This window comes from Panthera onca, chromosome B2, assembly GCF_046562875.1.
Source record: "Panthera onca isolate mPanOnc1 chromosome B2, mPanOnc1 haplotype 2, whole genome shotgun sequence".
NCBI classification, from domain to species: domain Eukaryota; kingdom Metazoa; phylum Chordata; class Mammalia; order Carnivora; family Felidae; genus Panthera; species Panthera onca.
In genome coordinates this window covers 14,818,362-14,843,391 of record NC_138343.1, presented here as the reverse complement: position 1 = coordinate 14,843,391, position 25,030 = coordinate 14,818,362, and the positions used below count along the sequence as shown (strand labels likewise).

General features: G+C 44.3%; 1 protein-coding gene across 1 annotated transcript in view; it reads left to right on the top strand.

Moving 5' to 3' along the window:
- Positions 1-8,032, top strand: part of RNF182 (ring finger protein 182) — a 63,651-nt gene extending 55,619 nt beyond the window's left edge. Inside the window, exon 3 of the mRNA XM_060614760.3 lies at positions 4,805-8,032. Within this exon, the coding sequence (XP_060470743.1) occupies positions 5,017-5,760 (744 nt within the window). The 5' untranslated portion in view covers positions 4,805-5,016 and the 3' untranslated portion in view covers positions 5,761-8,032. The remainder of the gene's footprint in view (positions 1-4,804) is intronic.
- Positions 8,033-25,030: the final 16,998 nt, after the last annotated feature.

Genomic DNA, 25,030 nt, shown 5'->3' with positions numbered 1-25,030 from the left:
TACAAATCATTTATAATTTCTGCCCTAGCAAGGAGGAACCTAGATCTCAAAACATAATACATTCTCAAATCAAATACAGCATGGTAATTGTGTCCAGGGCTCTTGGAGTTGTAAGTAGCAGAAATCCAATCAAAACACCAGCAGAAGCAAAGAAGGGAATTCATTGGCTCACAGGAGCCTCCACTCAGGTCCGGTTCACCTGTCGTCAGGTGTCTGCCTTTTGCCTCTGTCTGTATCTCCACCTTCTGCTGTCTTGTATTTCTCCTTTTGGCTTTGGCTTTGGCTTTTTCTCCCTTTTTCTCCCTCTGGAGGGCAGGACAGTTCCTTGAAACATCTTTTTCTGGTCTGTGCGCCCTCCCTCGGCCTTCCGGGTCACAAAGCCACACCTCTGGAGAGAAGGGAGGCAGCGCGGGCAGTGGACGGTAGAAACACAAGTCACGTGGTTTGAGTGCGCGGGGAGCACGTCCCCGCAGAAGCGGTGGCAGTGGCAGAAGGGGGTGCAGGTCTGTGTAAAGGAGAAAACCAGAAGATCCCAGGTAGACGGAAACCACAGATGTCTGCTGGAGGCTTTGCCTCAAATAGAAGCAAAATTTGCATCTTTAAGATCAAAAGAATTGAGCAGTGGAGGAAGTGGGTTTGAGTCAAACAATAAGTACCGTACATTTAGGGCAGTGCAATTAAACGTTGGTCTGATAGCACCAAGATTCACAGTAGGTAATTATTTACATGGATGGTCTTACCCCAGATGACTTATAAAAGGATTAAAGACTATTAAGTGGTTGATAAGGAATATCACCTTCATATATTTAAATATGTATTTTTCCAGGAAAAATAAAGAAAACCTTTTCCCAGCTTTATCGAAATGCAGTTGACATACACCATGGTGTAAATTTAAGGTGTAACCGTGATGTGATACGTGTACATATTGCAAAATGTTTACCACAATAACATTGGTGTAACACATCTGTCATCTTGCATAATTATGTGTATTTATTTTTGAGGCAGTTTTAGCATGCCAGACTCTCTCCCCTGTGCCTGCTGAGACAGACTTTCAGCAGTAGTTCTCCTCAAGGAACGCGCCAGACCGGCGTGTCTTAAAGATTCCGTTCATTTCAATATTGACTTAACAGTAGTGCCTGGATGTTTAGGTGATAAATAAGTGACATTTCAATTTTGTGGAAGAAAAAAAAAAAAGAAAAGAAATGGAATTACAGATCATAGAGGGAAAGATAAGTTGATCTGAAATACCTACTGACAGAAAAATCCAGGCTATTAAAAATACCAAAATATGTAGGTATTTCCTTTCCCTTCCCTCCCCTCCCTTCCCCTTCCTACCCCTCCCCGCCCCCTCTCCCCTCCCCTCTCCCCTTCTTACTTCTTACTTCTTACTTTTTACCGTGAAAGATAACACCAGTACAGAAACAACGTACTGCCCGATGGCATGTCACCAACTGAGCACTCCTGAGAACCCAGAGGATCATCAGCCTATCAGCCGGTGCCCTCTGACCCCGCTTCTCCACCCCTTCAAAGGCATCCGAGATCCTGACTTGGACGTTAATCAATTCTTGGCTTTCTGTCTTAGCTTTACCACCTAAACTTGCATCTGCACAGCTTAGTTTTGACTGTGTGTGTGTGTGTGTGTGTGTGTGTTTTGAGCTTTCTAAAAATGGAACCCTGCGGTATGTGCTCTTTTGGGTCTGACTTCCTTCACTCCGCATCGTGACTGTTGCCCGCAGCTCTTGTCAGGGGTGAACGCATAGCTTTTGGAGAACCAAATAACTCTGACTCGTGGCAGCCCAATGAAGTTACAGATTTTCAGTTATTAGTCGAGTCCTTTGAGAGACCCTCGAGTCACAAGGAGACAGATGAAGTATTTATTCTTAAGAACTCCAGCAGGTGGTACCCTGCCTTCCCGAGAGGAACGATCGCCATGCTGCTTTATGGCATCCCAGGAAGAAACCCTTGTCCTGGCCGCATTTCCAGGGATGCAACTCAAGGCTGTCAGCCAGCGCTGCCCGGGGGGGGGCCTCTCTCAGAGGCAGGACTTAAAGTATTTCTGCTGGTGAGAGCGGGTTTGCTACAGTTGGCCTTAGGACTGAAGTAGATGTCTCTTTGATTGGATATTCAAACATCTGGTATTTTCTTTGCATGTTACAAGAAGCCCCCGATGTGAAGTTTTATAAAGAGGAACATTATCACATAACACCGTGTCACCACCTTCGAAGGTCCGATAGAGTGGTTTTCTGTGACAAAAGGAAAGCTTTGTTTCAAAGCGTGATACAGAAAGTATTAATGGGACGAGCTCTCATCAAATGCTGAATTTTCACATCCATATAAGCTTCTTGCTGATGTTACTAGATGCACAGTCTAGCTTTCTCTGATTTTGCTAACTTATCCTCACTGAATATTTCACTTGCTCTTTTCCAGATGTCTCGGCGTATATGTTTACATTTTGTCTTTTACTTTTTCACACACCTTCACACACATCGGTCCTTTCGATGGCGATGGAGGCAGTCACTGCTGTGAATTCTACCCCTATTACTAGTTTTAGCCCGCCTGGGTTTTGGAAGGCATTAAGGCTGAGTGGGAGGACTGCTGCACAGAGAACAGAACATACTCCTTTGGGATGGGCCTTTGGTCTGTGCGTGGCCACAGGGGACACCTGACAAGGGGAGCTGTCCAGGAAGCGGAACTGCCCGGTGCCGGGCCCCATTCTGTGAAGGTGGCGAGGACTGGGTATAGTGACAGGGATAGAACATCTTCGTGGCCCTTGGCTCCCCTCCTGGAGATAGATGTCCATCCCACAGGAGACCAAGAACCCAGCTTTGTAGAATTGTGGGCAAGATACAGTCCCATTTCGTGATCACCTGGGCACATGCTTCAGGACCAGGAATGAAGAAAACATTGAGGGCACATGGAAAGAAAGGGCACAGAAGAGAGGATGTGTGTGTCTGTATATCCTTTTTTTGTGCGTAAGAGTAGATATACAGAAATTGGCTTATGATGGCAGTTTTGAAATACATGCATTCATATACAATAAACTCTATTAAAAAAAAAAAACCCGGGGCACCTGCGTGGCTCAGTGGGTTAAGCCCCCGGCTTCGGCTCAGGTCATGATCTCATGGTTCGTGAGTTCAAGCCCCACGTTGGGCTCTGTGCCGACAGCTCGGAGCCTGGAGCCTGCTTCGGATTCTGGGTCTCTGTCTCTGTCTGCCCCTCCCCCACTTGTGCGCTCTCTCTCTCTCTCTCTCTCTCTCTCTCTCTCTCTCTCTCTTTCCCTCAAAGATAAATAAATGTAAAAACTAAAAACTAAAAAAAACCCCAAAAAACAAAAAAAAACCTGCCTCCGTGTTTTGGGTCATACTAGAGATTCTGTTTATGGAGTGACTTCCTTTTCCCAACATTATGTCTCGTAACTGCCATCCATTATGCCTTTTTGTATTATATGATATCAATTAACAAATTAGCTGAAGTCATAAAAAGGAAGATAATATATATTCACAAGCCAGCTGTTCATAATTCCAAATATTTCAAGTCGAGGCACCCGCTGCCTCTTCTCTGTTAAGCGGGATGACCCACAGTGAAGTTAATCCTCGAAGAGTTGTGCTGGGCTTTCTAGAGCTGCTGTGACAGCCTTCCGCCACTGGGCTTGGAAGTGTGCTCAGAAATTCAAGTACATTTCGATATTTACCCCAGCAAAACATAAGATCAATCTCTTACCAAAACAGTCATACACGTCAAAGCCAAATACTGGTGATGTGGAGGCGGCCCAGACTTCAGCCCCCTTTGTGACTGCTAATAATCGAGGACTGACTGGGTGCACGAAATCAAGCCTCAGCCTTCTGTCCAAAGCCAGTAACAGCACCCGAGGGCCGACGTTAGGCACTGTTGACTCTATTATGCTTTCTGTTCACTGCAGAGACAGAGTTTACATGAAATAAACTGGGCGAGTAGGGGAACTTTGAGGACTTCGTCCCCATAGCCATGCATGCACGATTCTTCTCGCTTAGAGATGCAACTGTGCGTGTATTGTTTACTTCTCTTTTAAATGTTTGCTTATTTTTCTAGCGATAGAGCAGGAGTGTGAGTGGGGGAGGGGCAGAGAGAGAGGGAGAGAGAGAATCCCAAGCAGCCTCCGTGCTGTCAGCGCAGAGCCCAACGTGGGTCTCGAACTCAAGAACCGTGAGATCATGACCTGGGCTGAAATCAAGAGTCAGATGCGTACCCACTGAGCCACGCAGCTGCCCTTGTGTTTACTTCTCTTTTTTGAGAGTTAGACTTGGCCTGGTTGTAATGCTTGTGTCACGTGTCATCTGCCCCATTCTTCCCGGAGTGAATTTATCCTTAAGGCTTTCCTTCTTTTGTGTGTATTCCTAAGCACTGCTGAGGGTATTTAGAAGACTGGCATTTACACTATTGATGATCTGAATCAATCAGTCTGTACTGAATGGAATTTGATTGCAAATGTATCTGTTTCTGATACATGTCCCGTTCTGTTTTCAAAGGGCCCAGAAATGTTACGAGTTTCAGAGAGAGAATCTCTGTATCTAGTCAAAATCAGGATGCTCTAGAATGTACTTAGACCAGTAGGAATCTGGATTCCTTCTTTCCTACCGTATCTGTGGACTGAGAAAGCTAAGCATGGAGACAACACTTTCCTGTCCTGGCGCAGAAATGTGTGAGGAGGTGAAGGGGCTCTAACCTTTAAATCTATGGCTTCTCAGCCACCGGAGCGCAGAAAATTCCAGAAAGCCCTTTTCAGTGAACTCTTCACTATATTAGAATCTCTTTTTTTCCTTTGCAGACCCTGCATGTGGCCTTTTTAAATATGTGTTTGAGACAGAGTGAATGTAGAAGCTCAAAATGCCTGGACGATTTCTGATTTCTGTCCCTCCTTTTCCTGCCCTTTGGCCCCACTGCCTGATTCGGATGATGTGATATTCAGAGGGACACCTTAATCGAAGTCATCCTTCAGAGAGACACTTCTGGCCAAAGACAGTGTCCACACCATTCAGGATGGCCAGTCAGCCGCCGGAAGATGGGGCAGACTCTCAGGTCTCCGACGAGCTCGAGTGTAAGATCTGTTACAATCGGTACAACCTGAAGCAGAGGAAACCCAAAGTGCTGGAGTGCTGTCACAGGGTCTGTGCCAAATGCCTCTACAAGATCATAGACTTCGGGGACTCCCCGCAAGGCGTCATCGTCTGCCCTTTCTGCAGGTTTGAGACCTGCCTGCCGGATGATGAAGTCAGCAGCCTGCCGGATGACAACAACATCCTGGTAAACTTGACTTGCGGAGGCAAAGGCAAGAAGTGCCTGCCGGAAAACCCTACCGAGCTGCTGCTGACCCCCAAGAGGCTGGCGTCTCTCGTCAGCCCTTCTCACGCTTCCTCCAACTGCCTGGTCATAACCATCATGGAGGTGCAGAGAGAGAGCTCCCCGTCTCTGAGCTCCACTCCTGTGGTCGAGTTCTACCGGCCTGCAAGTTTCGACTCTGTCACCACCGTGTCCCACAACTGGACCGTGTGGAACTGTACGTCCCTGCTGTTTCAGACGTCCATCCGGGTGCTGGTTTGGCTGCTGGGTTTGCTGTACTTCAGCTCCTTACCCCTAGGGATCTACTTACTCGTGTCTAAGAAGGTCACCCTCGGGGTCGTCTTTGTCAGCCTCGTCCCTTCGAGCCTCGTCATCCTCATGGTGTACGGTTTCTGCCAGTGCGTTTGTCACGAGTTTCTAGACTGCGTGGCCCCTTCTTCTTAACCGAGGCGCAAACTCGGAAATTTGACACCCGTTGCCACCTTTGAAGTTAGGTCACCCATCATTTGCTTATTTTGTATTTCTCTGCGAGGAGCGTCCGTGACCTTAACGAAGCCGTTGGCCAAATGTCTGTGCTCTCTTTTTCCACCGAAACCTGGACTCCGTCGGTTTTCCTGTGTGCTGGACATAAAGACGTTCATTTCTACTTAGGGGTGGGCAAAGACGCAGAAATGTAGGAGCTAAGCCTTCCTAGAGCTCTTCCGGGGAGTCTTCCCCCAGAAATGGCCAAGATCTCCCCCAGCCCTGCTAGACAGGCCCCAGGGGCGAGGGGTCAGGCTGTAGTAAGGTCTTTGTAGACGGCTAGGGATGAACGATCTCTCTCGTAATCCTCGAGAATCTGTGGTGGAGGGTAGACACGAGAGGAAAGCTGTTCTGAGACACGGCCGCTTAAAAAGTGTGACTCCCCCTGCGCCCCTCCCCCCCCCCCCCCCCCCCGCCTCCCCTCCCACACCTGGTTGTTGACGTTCCCTGGAATCTTCAGGTGTTTTCTCTCGAAGTTGGGGCCACTGTCTGTGGTCTGCTGCCCCAGCGAGGGGCTTGTTCCCTGCGCACAAGCCCCTTTGCCCAGAGCGAATCGGCCTCGTGCCCTTGTGCGGTTTCAATTAAATACCTGTGTTGCCACATCACCGAAGAGAAATTAAACCCACCGTGGACTTTGCATCACAGCGCCCTTCATGACAGAACATGGCCCCTTGTCTTTGAGATACACCCTTCCCTCCGTATTTATTTTCCTCTCGCCTCAGTCTTCTCTGAAATTCTCACAGCCCGGTTATTGTTCGTGGAAACCTTCCGTGGAGTCTCTCCCTAAAACGTTTTCGTTGAATTTTGTCTTGTCAGCCACCTTGTTCAGCGAGCCCCACCCCTTACCCAGAATGAGGTTCCCCTGGAATGAGTTGTTAGACACTCATGAGGCTTTGTTCCCCCACCCCCCCCCCCCCACTGTATTTCAAATTCCACGGTGAACTTCTGGAACTTACTCCTCTAACGGTTTGGGGTGAATGAATTGTGGCCGTGGAAGCCCAGAAACAATTGTGGAGATGTTCTAGCTCACGGTCTGAGGTGCCGCGGACCGACGTATTTTGCTGTGCTGTACTGAATTGTAACCCAAACACAGTGGTTTAGGCCTGTGTGCAAAACTGTGTTGCAGGAGGCCGGGCAAAGAGATGGGCCAGAAGCAGAGGCGGCGGGCTGCTCGAGAGGACCCTCCCAGGAAACACAAAGGAAATGGCAGAGAACAACTTGACATATCGCGGGTCCCGTTGGCAGTCCGTTTTAGAACGGGTTCAAGTTCTTACGTAATTGATTTCAAATAAAAGCGTAAGCCGTGTGACTCGTGTTAATGATTCTGTGACGGAGGGGTAGTCGAATGTATATATTTATGAGAAGAAATTGTCTAGCAGGTTTTAGGTTTGAGGGAATAGAACGTCCACAGAAACTAGGCCAAAAAAAAAAGCGCTTTTCAGTTCCTAAAACCCGTTACTGATGATTAACATTAAAATATTTATTTCTCTTAGAAAAGGGCGTTACTAAGACTACTTGAACTTGTTGGCGATGAAACATTCGTTGCGTGGCACCGTTACAGTGGGTCAGTCCAATCTCCGAATTTTCGGGAAGAGTTGACGCTTATTTTTAGAATAGTCGTAGTTTGATTTTAATCGTATAACTATTGACTCTGAGAATATGTCCACCCAAGGGGAGTATGACGGGAAAGCATACGTGGGGTGTGGCCCAATGAATTGGAGCCCCAAGTTACAGCTCAATACATTTATAATTTCGTAAAATCTAGTTTAGATAGCATTGTGAATGCAGTTTCCAAAAACCCATTTGTACTTAGAGTAAATCTAATGTTTAGGAGGTGTTTTGTGGTTCGGATTTATATATTTATAAGGTTTTTTTTTTTTAATGTTCATTTTGTCTGAAATGTAACATCAAATAAATTGGTGAGTAATATGAGATTTTTAGAAAGCTCTGGTTGTGGGTACTGTGCATTTTGCTTATTTGTGTCATGTCTGCAGTGCTAAATTCGTGTTTCTTTGAATATTGTGATAGTCTCCTTTTTAAAAAGTTGCTGGTAACTTCATTTGGTTCTAAAGAGTTTTAAATGGAAGACAGCAAAAAACTCTTCATGCTGTTGAATGAAAACACGACAATGCTTCAATATTTTATCCACTGTGATAATATTTTGTTTGTCCATTAAATTGTTATTGTTTCCACACCAGAAGTGTGATTTCTTTGACTCATGGTTGAGATTCAGTTATTACTTTGGACTTCTGTTAACGTCAGATCATTGCAGACCTGAGCTTTCGGAAACACGGACGAAGATGAAACGAAACCATTATCTTTACCTTGATAAATAACATTTTTGGTTTTAATTTGCTTGACTCATTTTCCGGAATGTGCCTTGCCGCTCAGCAGAACAGTGTCCGTTTTAGTCGGGGAATCACTAGCCTTCTGTGATCTGGGCAAATTTTTTAAATTACCCCATCTTTAAATGTGACCGTTGTTAGGCAAAGTAGAAATCACTTGGGAATATGTCATGATTCCCTGTTTACGATAATTAGTGAGTTGGCACCACCTGTTCATCAAGAGTGACGGTTTCCTTCTGAAATTTTTGCACAGATGAGCAAGGAATCTGGTTAAGGAAGGGCATTGCCTGCGCTAGTCATGACTTAGATGAGTCATGCTTAACGCTGAGAGACCCGCAAGTGACGAGCGTTTGCCTGGTTTTGAACGGACACCCTGACTTTGAAGAAGTGTTCTGATATGTCATCCAGGTAGATGCAGATGCCGAAGGAATCCTGTATTGATAGATAAACTGACACCGAAGTATCAATGCCATGTCTTTGAGTCCCGGAGCACAGAAGATGGGGGGAAAGAGTTAACTTGAGTGTAATGGGGGCAAACTATAATCCTCCCTGTTTCTGCATTTTTTTTTGAGGCTTGTTCTTTTTCCCCATTCTTTTTGGCAAAAAAACAAAAACAAAAACAAAAAAAAAACCTTGCATTAATTCTTTTTTTTTTTTAGCATTTGTTTACTTTTATTTTTATTTTTTTTAATATGAAATTTATTGTCAAATTGATTTCCATACAGCACCCAGTGCTCATCCCAACAGGTGCCCTCCTCAATGCCCATCACCCACCCACTCCTCCCTCCCACCCCCCATCAACCCTCATTTTATTTTCAGTTTTTATGAGTCTCTTATGGTTTGGCTCTCTCCCTCTCTAACCCCCTTTTTTTTTCTTCCCCTCCCCCATGGTCTTCTGTTAAGTTTCTCAGGATCCACATAAGGGTGGAAACATATGGTATCTTTCTCTGTATGACTTATTTCACTTAGCATAACACTCTCCAGTTCCATCCACGTTGCTACAAAAGGCCAGATTTCATTCTTTCTCATTGCCAAGTAGCATTAATTCTTTTTTATTAATTTTTATTTATTTATGAGGGAGAGAGAGGGTGTGAGCAGGGGAGGAGCAGAGAGAGGGAGACACAGAATCCAAAGCAGGCTCAGGCTCTGAGCCGTCAGCACAGAGCCTGACGCGGGGCTCGAACTCCCAGACCGCGAGATCATGACCTGAGCCGAGGTCGGACGCTTAACTGACTGAGCCACCCAGGTGCCCCAAATATTTGCCTTAATTCTTTTGCAACACCCGCAGAAACACCACAGACTATTCCAGAGCTTTCCTCAAAACCAGTGGGAGGCGTGGTTACAGGTAAGATCTCTGAGAGATGTTCACCATTTGCTGGGGAAGCTTGAGTACAGTGTATTTTCCCCATCTCTGCCCATCTGTTAGATGTTACTTCTCATGGCCTCAGACACTTTATGAATTTTTGCTCTTCTGTGAGGACCTCGAGGCTTCATGTTGGGTCTTCCCTGACAGGTTTATTTTTGTGTAAAAGAGTTTTTTGTTTTTTTTTTTTTTTTTTTTTTAAAGAAGAATGTGCACGGCTGGATGTTGGAATTTGTGTAAATTCCAAGTGAGTCCTGGAGGCTATACAGATTCGACTCAGTTGCTTATATCATGTAAATTCGTGGTATAATTCAAATCTCAACTAAGTATACTCAGTATATAGATGTTTACGGTTTTTAGGGGCGCCTGGGTGGCTCTTCTGGTTAAGCATTGGGCTTCGGCTCAGGTCGTGATCTCACAGTTCGTGGGTTTCAGCCCTGCATCAGGCTTCCAGCTAGCTGATAGCACAGAGCCCGCTTGGGATTCATTCATTCTCTCTCTCTCTCTCTTTCTCTCTCTCCCTGCCCCTCCTCCACTCACTCTCTCTCTCTATCAAATTAAATAAACTTTACCCCCCCCCAAAAAAAACACGGATATTTATGGGTTTTGACATGAAGATGCTTTAAATTTAGGAATAAAAAAAAAATTATGCCCTGTGCATTGTGTATACTAACTAGGGATATGTGGTAATGTATTTTTAAAAGTGGCTGAAGCTTGATTTGATGAAAACATTCCATTACCTGGGACAATTACCCTACAACCATTTTTAATTAGCCAGGAGTTTATTAGATTTGCACCCTATTAACATTTTCCCTTTACGCTGAGATGGTGGGAATTTTATAAGGGAAAAGAACGTGCTCTCACTTAGTAGGTCAGTTTGGGTCTTAGGTTTCCCATGAAGTTCAGTGCTTTAGTTAAGTTTTTTTCAGCAGTTCAGATCCATTTACCACAGATCAGCGGTCTGGCCCGAAGACACACATTTGAGAGTCTCTGGCATTTCGATGGCAACTGAAGCTAAGAAAGTAGAGACAAGGAGAGCGGGAGAGAGCAGAGGGTCAAGGTTGAGCTCTCTGAAGTTCTAACTGAATGATCAGTAGCGGAATTGCTAAGTGCAAAGAAATTGTATTAGTGTAGCCAGAGCCTGAGGAAAGAGGTACAGACACTGGGGGATGTGCGGTCACAGGAGCCAAGAGAAAGGAGGTGGAATTAGGATGATTAGATGAACACACGTGAAAGCAGATGAAGATGATTTATTTTGATTAAAAATTTTTTTTAATGTTTGTTTATTTTTGAGAGAGAGAGAGAGAGAGAGAGAGAGCATGAAGGAGGGGCAAGGGGCAGAGAGCGAGGGAGACACAGAATCCGAAGCAGGCTCCAGGCTCTGAGCTGTCAGCACAGAGCCAGACGAGGGGCTTGAACTCACAAACTCTGAGATCATGACCTGAGCTGAAGTCAGATGCTTAACCGACTGAGCCACCCAGGTGCCCCAATGGAGATGACTTTATTAACAAAAGGCTTGTCAAGTTTTTCTCCTGATGAAAAAGTTCAGAGAATTGCCTAATTGTCGCTGGTACGCTTACCAGTTAGAGTCCACACTTGACCTTTTGTTGTATTTGTTTTTTCTCTCCCCCCTAAAAATAAGAGACTTCCTCTAATTTGACTAAAATATCATCATTCTGAGACAATTAAAAATACTTCTCTAATCATTTATGCAGTCTCATCAAATCTTTCTATTCCCAAAGTATCTTTTATAGCTCAAAGCACAAAACACAAGCCGGGAGCTAATCAAGATTCACGCATTGCGTTTGGTTACTACGTATTTTATTCTCTTTTATGCCGGAACAGTCGACCCACTCTGTTTTCCCATGACGTTGACTGCTTGAAGAAAGAAGGCCTGTTATTTTGCACACTATCCCACCTTCGGGATGTCTGCTTCCTCGTGGTGGTGAGGAAATCGTCAGAAATCCTCCTGTCGCTTGAATTTCGGGTAAACTGAGAGTTAGGTATAGAATTTTGATTGCATTCACATTTGGCGCAAGAAGTCTTCTTAGGGGATGCGGTGTTCTTGTTATTGCATCACACCGGGAGGCGTGATTGCAAGTTGGCTCCCCCATTTGAAATGCTGTCTGATCCCTCAGTTAAGGTGGTGACATCTAGGTCTTTCCATTTCCCCTGTGCAGTTAGCAGGTCGTCTGTCGGGGGATGCTCGGGCACCAGGAAATTTCATCTTCCTTGAGAATTTGTTCCAGATGATCTTAGTATCCAATGATGATCCTGGCTTGAATCGGTTATTTTATTTCCCCAAGATTTGGAATGTGTTATTCTCTGAGAACGGATTTCCCACGCCTCGTGCCTGTCTAAAGCTTCAGGGAACCTTGAGGTTGGAATGTATCATCGCAGTCGTCCAATTATTGAAGGACTAGACTGGAAAGGATAACACACGTTTGTCTCCTGATGTACCTTCTGTAATCTCAGAGAAGAAGGAAACTCAAATCTGTGAAGTAACATTTGTTCCAGCTTGTAAATAATGTGCCTGACTCGCCTCAAACCTTCAAAATACCACCTGGATATTTAACTACCCATCCGGAACACATTATTACCCTCTGGCTTAGCTTAACCAACTCCCTGGTTATCCTTCAACCATGTTCGGGCTACTTGTCATTTCCCTTAAGACTGCACATTCCTTTGCCTCAGTCTTTGTCAGATCTTCTTGAACGTTCCACTTCAGACAGCTCTATTTTCTTGTTTTCCTAGTAACTACTGCGCTCCTCGGTTTATCTTCCGAACCTCTTGTTTATTGTCTGACCGTTTTCTCCCTTCTTTTGAGGAGAAATCTCTCATTTCATCATTTTGGCTGTTTTCTGTCTTTTACGTGTTTTAGTAGCTTGTTATGTGCCCTGCACCTGCGAGTACGACTCTATGAAAAAGGGGTCAGACACTGTCCAGGGCCTGGCCCTTCAGGAAGCGTTTTTGAAGTGTGTTGAGTGCATTCTGTTGTTGCATCTCGGGTTGCTTTATCTCCCTACTCGTAGTGGTGGTTTGGACCTTCCAAAGGTGTGCTTTGATTTGTTCGTTGAAGCCACCCTGGAAAAAAATGGAAAAGGGGGGTGGCGTGGAAGACGCCTTATCCCGTACGAAGAGAGAAATGACAGGGGCGGGGAAAAAAAAAAAAGACCAGGCAGAGAATCAAAGAAACTATAAGGCTTAACCCAGAGAGAGAGAGGGGAAAATAAAGAAGGAGATACAGAAGAGGTCTAAAAAGAATAAACATGTGTGATTCAACAAACAGCCAGAACAGAGAAGGAAGAAGAAAAAAAAAGACAAAAATCTATATATAATAAGAATTGACCAAAAATCACATCAGAAAATGCAAAACCCCTGGACAGTTCCCTGTTGGGGCCTGGGACCGGTGACGGTGCTGGTCTGGAGGAGGGGCCCTCTGGTTAAGATAAGTGTCAGTCTCGCTACCAGGCCCGGGGACTGGCTCCCCTTCCCCCAGGCACATGCATAGGCAGCGGCTCTGGTCTGGAGAAAGTTGTGCGACCCCGAAGACTCCAATCTTCGCTCCTAAGGATGTCAGCAAGGTAGAAACGGACTCTCTCCGTATTGTTCCTTCCCCAGTCCGTGGCCCGGAGAGGTTTCTCTCCTGTCCAAATACAATCCCACACTTGCACAGCCTCTCTTTCCCTTCCCTTTGTGTCTCCACAGAAGGGGATCCCTCCCCTCCTTGCCTACCCTGCCCGTTTTCTCTCCCCCAGTTGGAAAACGCTCACCTCTGTCCTGCCAAGCTGTCCCTGTACACCCGTGGAGATGTTTCTGTCACCCTGTTGCCTGGATTCCCAGAATTCCAAGCGTTTGAGGGATCAGGGAATTTCCGGTTCCCTGACTTCTCCTCCATCTTGACTCCCTCCCCCATTTTTCCCTTTCTTAAAGTCCTTTCCAAGCAGTGGATTCTTCAGGAAGGTTCACTGTTTCCAGTCTGGATGTAATTCTGGAACTTTTCTATATGTGCCCTCCCGTTTTTGGATTTTTCAGCCCCTTGAATGGCAAATGGAATTCAGGCAGAGCTCCTGTCAGCTCACATAATAAATTCTATAGTCTTTAGATACAGTTTTAAGGTTTTTTAAATTTTATTTTATTTTTATTTATTTTTTGATTTGAGAGAGAGAGGGAGAATTTCAAGCTGGCTCCACACTCAGCATGTATGCCAATGCGGGGCTCGATCCCATGACCCTGAGATCATGACCCGAACCAAAATCAAGAGTTGGACGCCCAACCTACGGAATCACCCAGGCGCCCTATTTTTAAAGTTAAAAAAAATTTTTTTTTAATATTTATTTATTTTTGAGACAGACAGAGTATGAGCAGGGGAGGGGCAGAGAGAGAGGGAGACACAGAATCCGAAGCAGGTTCCAGGCTCTGAGCTGTCAGCACAGAGCCCAACGCAGGGCTCGAACTCACGGACTGCGAGATCATGACCTGAACCGAAGTCGGCTGCCCAACGAACTGAGCCACCTGGGCACCCCATAAAGGTTTTTTTTTTTTTTTTTTGACAGACAATATAAAGTTTTTAATAAACATTCTTAAGCAAAATGTATGCTGTGTAATTCCAAACTTAACATCTCCCCTTCATTCTTGCCGATACAACTCCCATCTGGTTGAATGAGTCATGAATTACCCTGGCTAATAAATGTGTACCGAACTGCAGCGAGGTAGTTTTGAAAGTTGGCTTCATCTCCAATCCTTCCCCCATAGTTTAGAATACATGAAGTTTCCGATGGTTCCATAGCTATAGGTAAGAAAACTTACCTCCTAACATGGAGTTTTAATTGGATTAAAATTACACTTTAGGAGGTGCCTGGGTGGCTCAGTCGGTTAAGCCTCCGACTTCGGCTCAGGTCACAATCTCGTGGTTTGTGAGTTCGAGCCCCGCGTCAGGCTCTGTGCTGACAGCTCAGAGCCTGGAGCCTGCCTCGGATTCTGCGTCTCCCTCTCTCTCTGTTGCCTACTTTCTTTGATTTCTTTAATGTCATTCGTGGAAGAACCTACTTCTCCTCACTGTCCTCCTCCTTCACACATCCTGCACGTGCCTCCTACGCACACACACGCGTGCACACACACTCCACATCTTCACATTGTGTGAAACAGATTTGTAAAGGAGAACCACACTAGTCTTTTTCCAGTTGGTAAATTATCCACTTAAGATCTATTTCGGAATAGTTTTGTGACCTCTAACAACTACATCTCTGACTGCTCATAGAATAATGGATTCCAGCTCCTTGTTTCAGAGGTCATCGTTTACTCTTTTACAGTATTCACCATTACTAAGCAACAGAGATTATCCCAAGCTATGTGATGGGCTGGTTGTGACCTTGCTTCCTTTGGATGTAATTTTTTTTCACGATATTCCAGCTGGAGCTATGTATTTATATGGTTAAGTTTGTTGTCATTACAGGTTTTATCTTTGGTTAGAGTTTTTAAAGTTATAGAGCTATTTCCAGCCTATCATTTGACCAACTCCAACCCCCAGTCGAAAGAGAGCAAGACGTACTGTAATTTTGTGGCATTTTTCTGCTGTTGGAGTGGAGGGCAGAGTGGAGTGGTACCAGAAGGCCAAGAACACGAACTTTTGTTCTTGGAGCCAAGGAGGAAGACCACACTGTAGATTACGTAGTCTTCTTCCTTACCTATAGCTTTATATCCCAAGTGGAAACCTTGTCCGGTTGTGGATCAGACATTTAGATTAATTATTTCGGCCATATCATTGGCCGTGTATTAGGCAAATATTCCTTGACTCTTTGACATGATATCCATGCATGTCCTGCTGCGGTGAAAGAATTTAAAGACAATCACAGTGTTTGAAAAGGGCCTCACATTAAAGCAGTTGTTCCAAACCACGTGACGTGGAATGTGTCCAAAGAGATGGCTCAAGAAGAGCGGGCTTCGTGGCCGTGTGGTCAAGTAGCTATGCAGGCTGTATCTTCCCCTTAAAGATCCTCACTGAGTGTCCACACGGTAAAGTGCCTGGGAAGACAGTCCGTTAAACCTGTTTCGTGGTTTAATCCAGTGTTTTCTCAAACTTAAGAAGCCACGAAAGTTTTTCTCAAAACATCTATGAATATTTAGTGGAATTAGTGTTCTGTGGGGGCACATTTGATGACATTTTCGCTACCGAATTGATAAAACAGTCGTGTGGAATCTGACGGCAGATGTAAATCACGGAACCAGGGTGTGAATTAAAAAGACAGTCGAGAAGAAAGTCATAATTTGGCAGTAGGTGCAAGCAGAGTGCCAAAACGCACAGGAGGAAGGGAACAGCTTTCCAGCAGCAGGGGTAGTAAAATGTTGACAATACCACTTGTTTCCAAGTTAAGCGATTTCTATTCTGATCAGAGGTTTTCATTGGAATGAGACACAGGAACTATGGCTCTAAGCCCTCTGTCGGCATCAGTCATTATGTTACACGTGGGGAAATATCTAAATATAGGCAGAAGGAGGTCCCCGGCAGAATAATGAACTGGTGGCTATTTTTTTTTTTTTTTTTTGAGCCTACAAAACTTGCAGAGTTAACTCGCAAAGGACGGAACCCAGTGTTCCAAATTTTGAAAAACAGGTACCAGATTTAAATGTTTGATCCTCGAATGTTGGGGCTGGAAAGGTTTTAGAGAGCACGGTCCCACGGCCTCATTGTACAGAAAGTAAAACCTGTGCTCTGAGAAGTGATCAAAGGAGTCAACACGACAAGTGCCAGAGCCGAGTTCCGACCAAGGTGTTTGAGGTCCAGGTTTGCTTTTTACCCCACGCTTCCCTGCTGATTAGTCATAGCGGTCAACTTATTTTTTCCCACACAGATTATCAAATTGTGGACCATGAAATATGCAGCTGGATGAGATTGTTTTATTCATCGAGGTTGTGTCTAGCTGCAAAAATGTGTAACGAAGACACGAGATGGTCATCGGAATTATTTAACATCCTTCTTTGTTCTGGAGAAATAAGATTAAACATTTGAGTGAGTACTAGCAACTCATCCAGAAAACAAACACTAAGAGCTTTAGCACACACAAGCAGACAGCTGTAGTCATTAGGCAAAGGAAGAGGGTATTGTGGTAAGAGGTCAGGAAATGCGTGACAAATCATCAGGATCGGTAGGCTCTCATGGGGTCTTACAGTTGGAGACAGACACTGGATTCAACTCTGGTTCCAGCAAGGACAACGGGGATTTATATCCATAGCGCAGGATGGGGGGTCAGCAGATAGAAAATTAGTAAGAGGAGGCCAGAGTGAGAAGATACGAAGGCTGGTCAGACACCAAGGGTAGGTGAATTTTCTTGTTCAAAATGGATTCTGCAAAGACAGAGAGGAAAGCCCAAGTGGGGCAGATTTGAGCAGAGGGCTCAGAGGTTAAAGATGGGCCGTGGAGAGACAGTCTTTGTGAATATGCATCATCCTCATTTACACCCTTACCTGCATAGTTGCAATAGTCTTTGAGGCAAGTTTCCTGCAGGGCGTATGGGGATACCCTGCGCTCTGACGTCCTCGGCAGCTGGAATCATCCTCACATCCAGGGAGGTGCTCCTCTAATGCCCTGGTCCTGCAGTGCCTGGATCTCAACTCCCATGTTCTGTTCCCCCTCCCCACCCCCCACATCCTCTTGCTCACGTTGAATTACGCAGGTTTGGCTTTTACCACGACAACTGTAATGAGACTGTTTTCTCAAAAGGACTGGTAACTTAAAAAAAAAGTAAATTCTATTTTTATCACAGTTAAACATGTTCATGGTGTCAAAAGCTGAATGTATGAATGCTAAATGTATAAGGTCATGTAATAAAACACAGGTGCCCTGACCTATTCTTTCTGGTCCCCGAAGGGCAAACACCTTCTACGCTAAAATCCTTTTAACTCTTTACTTCCATATTTCTGAAAACTGTGCTTAAAGAATTCCTATTTTTTTTTCCAATTTTAGTCATTATTTATTTTCTGTTGTGGAACGTGAGGATTTAGTGTCTTGCCGTCTGCCTTCCAACACACACACACACACACACACACACACACACACACACACACACACTTCCACTCTTTACAGCTCAATGTAGTTCCAGCGCAAGTTAGAGATTGCGTGCTTAGACTGTTAATGACTATAGAGTGTTGTTCGTAGCTGCGGTCATAGTGTATTGTGAGTACATTTTCTTCTTTTAACAGCTTTTCTTGAAGCATAACTGATCTACAAAAAAAATTGGACCTACTTAATGTATGCAATTTGATGAGTTTGGCGACGTGTGTATACCTGTGAAACCATCCCCGTGCTCCAGGTAATAAACGTATCTGTCACCTCCATACTTAATGTGAGATCTACTCATAATAATACCGAACTGTTAGCTATGGGCCCTATATTGTACAGCGGGTCTCCAGTGCTAATTCATCCTGCATAACGGGAACTTCATGCTGATACCAACTCCCTATTTCCCTCCCCCCTCAGCCCCGGCCAACCACCCCCATTTTCTTTCTTATACAGTGTTCATTTTCCCTAGAATTAATTACCTCATCTGAGAACTTACTTTGATTTCTCTGTACTTACAACTGAATCATCCCGAGAGTCTCTGACTCAGGAAAAAACCTTTCCTTTACATCAAACATGATAGATAATCTGCCAGTTTGCCCTCCTGGAGCCCTTCATTGCCTTGATGAGATGTGTATGCGTTGTTTTCTGCCCAGCTGTCCTATAGGGACTTCCTTTCATCCTGGGAATCCTCTCTTTCTGAATTGCATGCCATCTTTTTCTTGGTTTATTTATTTATTTATTTATTTTGTGGAGCACATTCTCCAGCAGCTTGCAGGAGGAATAAAAAAAAAAAAGAGGCATAAGAAGTAAAAATCTTCAGACCTTGTGTGTTTGAAAACATCTTACTTCTAGCCTTAGGCTTGATTCCCAACTGGTTTAGAGATCATTCTTTCTCATTGCCTCTTTGGCTTGCAACCCTCAGCTTGCTGTGGAGAAGTTCTATAGCATTCTGATCTTCGAGTCTTTGCCCGTGATCTTTATTTTTTCCATTGTGTAAACTGTTAGGGTCTTTTTTGCCCATTTTGTTCTGAAATTTCACAGTGAAAAACTGTTATGCGGTTTCTTTCCATTTATTGTGCTAGGTGTTCAGCAGGCCATTTCAGTGTGGAAATTCATTCCTCTGGTTCTAGAGATGCTCCTGAATTATTTTTTAATGTCTGTTTATTTTTGGGAGAGAGAGAGAGAGAGCGGAGAGAAGGGGCAGAGAGAGAGGGAGACACAGAATCCAAAGCAGGCTCCAGGCTCTGAGCCATCAGCACAGAGCCCGACGCGGGGCTCGAACTCACAAACCGTGAGATCATGACCTGAGCCGCAGTTGGACGCTTAACCGACTGAGCCACCAGGTGCCCCAATTTTTAATGAAATATCTTCCCCTTCATTTGTTTCTCTTCTGGTTTCTGAAACTCCAGTTGAACCTTCTTGGTTGATCTTCCGATTTTCTTATTCTTTCCCTCCTATTTCTCATCTCTTTCATTTTTGATCTAATTCCCCAGAATTGTCCTCAATCTTCTCTGTCAACCTTTCTCTTTAATGTTATGGTGTCTGCCATCATTTTTAATTTCTTAGAGTGCTTCCTTGTTCTCTGAAAGTGTTTTGTTTTTAGTTTTTCAAATGATATTCTCTTCTCCCGTCATGAACACAGGATCTTCTCTTAGTGAGAATCTTCATTCTAGAGCTTCTGTGTATTCCTTTGCTCCCTGCATTGTCTGTTTCCTTCGAGTTAATTTGGTCGTTTTTTTCTGGCCTCTGTCTTTCATGGAGAACCACCCCTCAACTATGTGATCCCCATCTGCCTTTTTGGTTTAGTGAGGAGCTTGACAGGCCAGTTGGAAATTGTACGCGTGGCTGGGGCTTGTCACCTGGCCCGGGGGAAGGTCCTCCTGCTTTACTGGCCAATGTTCACTTCTTACTCTCTGTGGGTCTTTTATGTTAATGAGTCCCTTCCCAGAGGACGATCGTGGCTGCCCGTGATTTGGAAGCTGAACGATGGGGAGAGGATGTCAGACTCCCTTTCCAATATAGAACCTGTCATTTAATACCTCTGTGTCCGGTAGACGCCCCAGCTCTGCCCACACATCCTCTGGTTGTCTCTGGGGACAGGCCCTCTCTGGTGGACGTAACCCCTCTAGAAAGTAAGCCTCTGGCCCTCGGTGGGCCGGAGGGAGAGACAAGAGAATCCCGAGACTAATCCCCTCTGCGTCAACTCTCCACCACTCTGTACCCCCATCTCCAGAAACAGCTGGTACTTCCAATTCTCGAGCTTTCCCAAGCTTCTGTTAAATGAATCAACTTGCTTCTCTTTGCCATTCCTTCTCCTTGCCACTTTTGCCACTTGGTCCTGCTGCAGGCTTAAGGGCATCTTTCGATAAGTGTATGCTCGCTCTATCTATTAGCTGAGGTGATTCCAGATGAGTTTCATGGGTTCTAGAAATTTTAGAACTTTCTCCTATTGTGCGGTTGAAGTGTATACGCAACACAGTGAGGGTTAAACAATTTCAAAAACACACGCAGTGCCCTGTGCCGATTCCCCCCCGAAGCATGGGTGGGCTCGTATGGGATTCAGAATGGCAAGAGACACACATGGTCACCAGCCATCTCGTCAAAGAGAAAGATTCTTTATCAGTGGGTGTTACTGTCTCTGTGTTAGAATGTGGGAAATGGGCAGGACGGCCTGGCTGTTTGTTTTAATTTCTTTTTAATGTTTATTTACTTTTGAGAGAGAGAGAGAGAGGGAGAGAGAGAGAGAGAGAGAGAGCACGAGTGGGGGAGGGGCAGAGAGAGAGAGAGAGAGAGAGAGGGAGAGAGAGAAAATCTGAAGCAGGCTCCAGGCTCTGAGCTGTTAACACAGAGCCCCATGCGGGGCTCAAACTCACGAACCGTGAGATCGTGACCTGAGCTGAAATCTGACACTTAACCAACTGAGCCTCCCAGGTGCCCCTGTTTGCTTTTTTTTTTTTAAAGCCTACTCTTTCCTATGTTTTTTTTTTTATTTTTTTTAAATCTTTATTTATTTTTGAGAGAGAGACAGAGTGTGAGCAGGGGAGGAGCAGAGAGAGAGGGAGACACAGAATCTGAAGCAGGCTCCAGGCCCCGAGCTGTCAGCACAGAGCCTGATGCGGGGCTCAAACTCACAAACCGTGACATCATGACCTGAGCCGAAGTCGGACGCTCAACTGACTGAGCCACCCAATTCCCCATGTTTAATGGAGAGAAGGAAAAATGATTCCTGGTTTAGAAATTGTTTTTAATAAAATCTGAATAGCTATGAACAGAAATCATTTTCTTTTTTAACTTCAGCCTAATAAACATACTACGGCCCTAAGGGGCCTAGTAAAACAACCCTAGCAGAAATGAGACCTAACACTTGCAGTGATGAACGACCTCATAATCTGAGAATCTCAGATCATCAAAGCCAGCATTTTTCTTTTAAAAGGTTCACCGTGGCCAAGTTATTCGTCAAAATCTATTTTGCGTGACGCTGACATCGTCCTAACAGAAAATTCAGAAATAATTAAGCATTTGTCAGGCATCATTTGCTTTTCAAGTATGCAGGTAAATGTGAGACTGGAGTCTGTTGCCTGTGAAAGTATCTGACATTGACACTGACATCAGCCAGTCATTGCCTCACATCGGGCTGGAGGCGGATAGCATGCTATACATTACGCAGCTCTTAAAGTGCAGAGATGTGCTCTGTCCAGCAATAAAGTTGTTTCCTGCGCTTTTTCAGCTACCTCGTGCTTATGAATTAAGGCCCCTGTGGAATCTGAGGCCCTGTTCCCTCCTCCTGTAGGATACATTTCTGGAAGCCCTGTAATGATCCCGTGTGGGATTTACTGAGCACTTACTACTTGCCACAGTCTGGGCGAATGGCCTTAAGCACGTTCTTTTGGCCAGCTGTCACAGCAACCCTGTTATCCTCATCTGGCGGGTAACTGCGGCAGCTACTATGTGAAAAACAAACGTTTTCTTTTCCCGAACTCAGCTCTACTCTCTATAAGTATTCGCTTTTAACTATGAAAACAAATTTGGCGGGGGGCAGCACCTGGGTGGCTTATTCGGTTAAGTGTCCAACTGTGGCTGATGTCATGATCTCGGGGTTCGTGGGTTCGAGCCCCGTGTCGGGCTCTGTGCTGACAGCTCGGAGCCGGGAGCCTGCTTCGGATTCTGTGTCTCCCTCTCTCTCTGCCCCTCCCTGACTTGTGCTCTGTCTCTGCCTTCTTTCAAAGTAATAAATAACCATTAAAAATTTAAAAAAACACAATTTTTTTTAAGTATCACCCTTACATGGTCCTTGATTCCCTTCTCTGAGAGGGGAAGTATTTAACTCACACTCCCTTTCACCGAATCTCTCTCCAGTAGAGAGAATTCCCATATACCCTATGCTCAGTTTCCCCTCTTAGTATCTAATATTAATATAGTAGACTTGTTACAATTAACGAGCCAACATAAATATATTATTATTAACTAAAGTCCATGCTTTGTTCATATTTTTTCACTTTTGCCCCAATGTCATTTTCCTCTTCTGGGATCCCATCCAAGTTAGCACATTCAGTTGTCATGTTTCTGTGGGTGCCTGTTGGCCATGGCAGTCTCTCAGAATTTCTTTGTTTTTGATGACCTTGGCAATTTGAAGGAGATTGACAAGTGTAGTTGACCCTTAAACAAATAAGTCATTCAGGTTTGAACTGTGCAGATCCACTTATCTATGGATTTTATTTTTTAGAGAAATATGGGACAGTCCTCTACATGTATTTTCTCTTCCTTATGGTTTTCTTTTCTTTCTTCCTCCCTCCCTTCTCCTCTCTTTCTCTCTTTCTTTCTTTCTTTCTTTCTTTCTTTCTTTCTTTCTTTTTCTTTCTTTCTTTCTTTCTTTCTTTCTTTCTTTCTTTCTTTCTTTCTCTCTCTCTCCCTCCCTCCCTCCCTCCCTCCCTCCCTCCCTCCCTTCTTTCCTCCTTTTTTTTTTTTTTTTTTTAAGTAAGCTCCAAGACCAACATGGGGCTTGAACTCATGACCCCAAGATCAAGAGTCTCATGCTCTACCGCCTGTTCCAGCCGGGTGCCCCTCTTCCTTATGGTTTTCTTAATAGCATTTTCTTTTCTCCAGGTTATTTTATTGTAAGAATATAGCATGTAGTACATATAGCATACAAAATATGTGTAATTAATTGTTTATATTATTGGTAGGGCTTCTGGTCGACAGTGGGCTATTAGTAGTTAAGCCTTTGTGGGAGTCAAAGCTATAAAGCTATATGCAGATTTTTGTTGGTGCAGGGGATTGATATTCCTAACCCCCCGCTTTGTTCAAGGGTCAATGGTAGTGTTAAGGAGACCTTGACCGTTTTAAGAGTTTTAGCTATTTTGTACAATGTCCCTCAACTGGGATTTGTCTGACATTTTCCTCATGATTAGACTTGGGGTTATGGGCATTTAGATGGAAGAGATAAGTGCCATTTTCATGATGTCAACATGGCTTATCATGGATGATATTGACATTGATTCCATGCCTGAGATTTCTGTGTCAGATTTCTCAGCTGTGAAGTCACTCTTTTTCCTTTTTTCCATATTATCCTGTTTGGAAGGAGGTTACTCTGGGTAGCCCATACTTAAGGAGCAGGAATTATGCTCTATCACCTTGAGGGTGGAGTGTCTAACATCAATGATTTGAGATTTTTCTTGATGGGAGATTTGTCTCTTCTCCTTCATTTATTTATTTAATCACTTATTTATTTTAGTGTATTTTAAAATTTAAAATTTATGTATTTTATAATTTGGGTTATAATCGAGTGCTACTTTATTTAGTTTTTCTAAATGCCCCATTTTGGGCCATTGGGCATTCTCTCAGTTGGCTCCTTTCCCTTTGACCTGGCCCCTTCATGTTGATTTTTGGTTGGTTAGTTTGACTTTTGAGCACTTCCTTACTTCCTGGCACTACAGGATGTTCCGGGCTCATCTTGTATATTTCCTGTCCCGGTTCTAAAATCAGCCATTCTCCAGAGAACCCTGGTTCTTTTTACTGGAGACCAATACTAGCAACCAAGCTACAGGCACTAACTATGCTATTGTGACTGGGGTGTCATTAGTTTCTAGGCCCCCTCAGCTGACACAGCAAGGAAATATATGTGAGTATACTAACCTTTGTACATACACAAATCTGTAAATATTCTATGTGTAACCATCTGTAAATTAAGTTAAAAATTCATACTACTTTCTCCAATGCCAACCCATTACTGTATGGGTCATTCTAACCTTCTCCCTTTGCTTAACTGTAAAATCCCACCCCAAAGGTTAGAAATCTGGCCGCCATCACCCACCGTCATTGTTCATCATTGTACATCATTGTTCAGTTCCAGTATTCGTGTGTTTCAGTATCAGAATTGTTAGCCATACCCCCATGGGGTACAACTTTATCAGTTTACCATGTACCATGAGTTTGCACAGTTCCTTTTACTTTATTCTTACTGACTCTGTTTCCGAAGTGACTTATGCCACCACCTTTCCCGCCACTTTCTTCAGGGAGGCTGTTTCAGATATTTATAATACAATAATATCACAGTTGACCCTTGAACAACATAGATTTGAGCTGCACAGGCTTGAACTGCCTTGTATATTTTTGACACATGCCTTTTATCAGATCTGTGTTTTGCAAATATTTTCTTCCAGATTGTGGCTTGTCTCTTTACTGCCTTGACAATGTCTTTTCCAGAGCAGAAGTTTTTAATTTTAATAAAGTTAAAATTTATCAATGGTTTCTTCCATGGATTGTGGTTTTGGTGTTGGATCTAAAAATTTACCACCCAATCCGAGACCACCTAGATTTTCTTCTTTGTTTTCTTCAAGAAATGTTATTTTATTTATTTTTTATTAAAACTTTTAAAATATTTATTTTTGAGAAAAAGGCAGAGCATGAGTGGGAGAGGGGCAGAGAGAGAGGGAGACACAGAATCTGAAGCAGGCTCTGATGTGGGGCTCAAACTCACGAACAATGAGATCATGACCTGAGCCGAAGTCAGATGCTTAACTGACTGAGCCACCCAGGTGCCCCATCTTCAAGAAATGTTATAGTTTGTGGTTTACATTGAGGCCTATGACCCATTTTAAGTTAATTTTTGTGAAAGATCTAAGGTCTCTAGGTAGGTTTGTTTGTTTTTGTTTTTGTTTTTAATTTTTTTTTCAACGTTTTTTATTTATTTTTGGGACAGAGAGAGACAGAGCATGAACGGGGGAGGGGCAGAGAGAGAGGGAGACACAGAATCGGAAACAGGCTCCAGGCTCCAGGCTCCGAGCCATCAGCCCAGAGCCCGACGCGGGGCTCGAACTCACAGACTGCGAGATCGTGACCTGGCTGAAGTCGGACGCTTAACCGACTGCGCCACCCAGGCGCCCCTTGTTTTTGTTCTTGAGGTGGACATTTAATTACTCCAGAGCC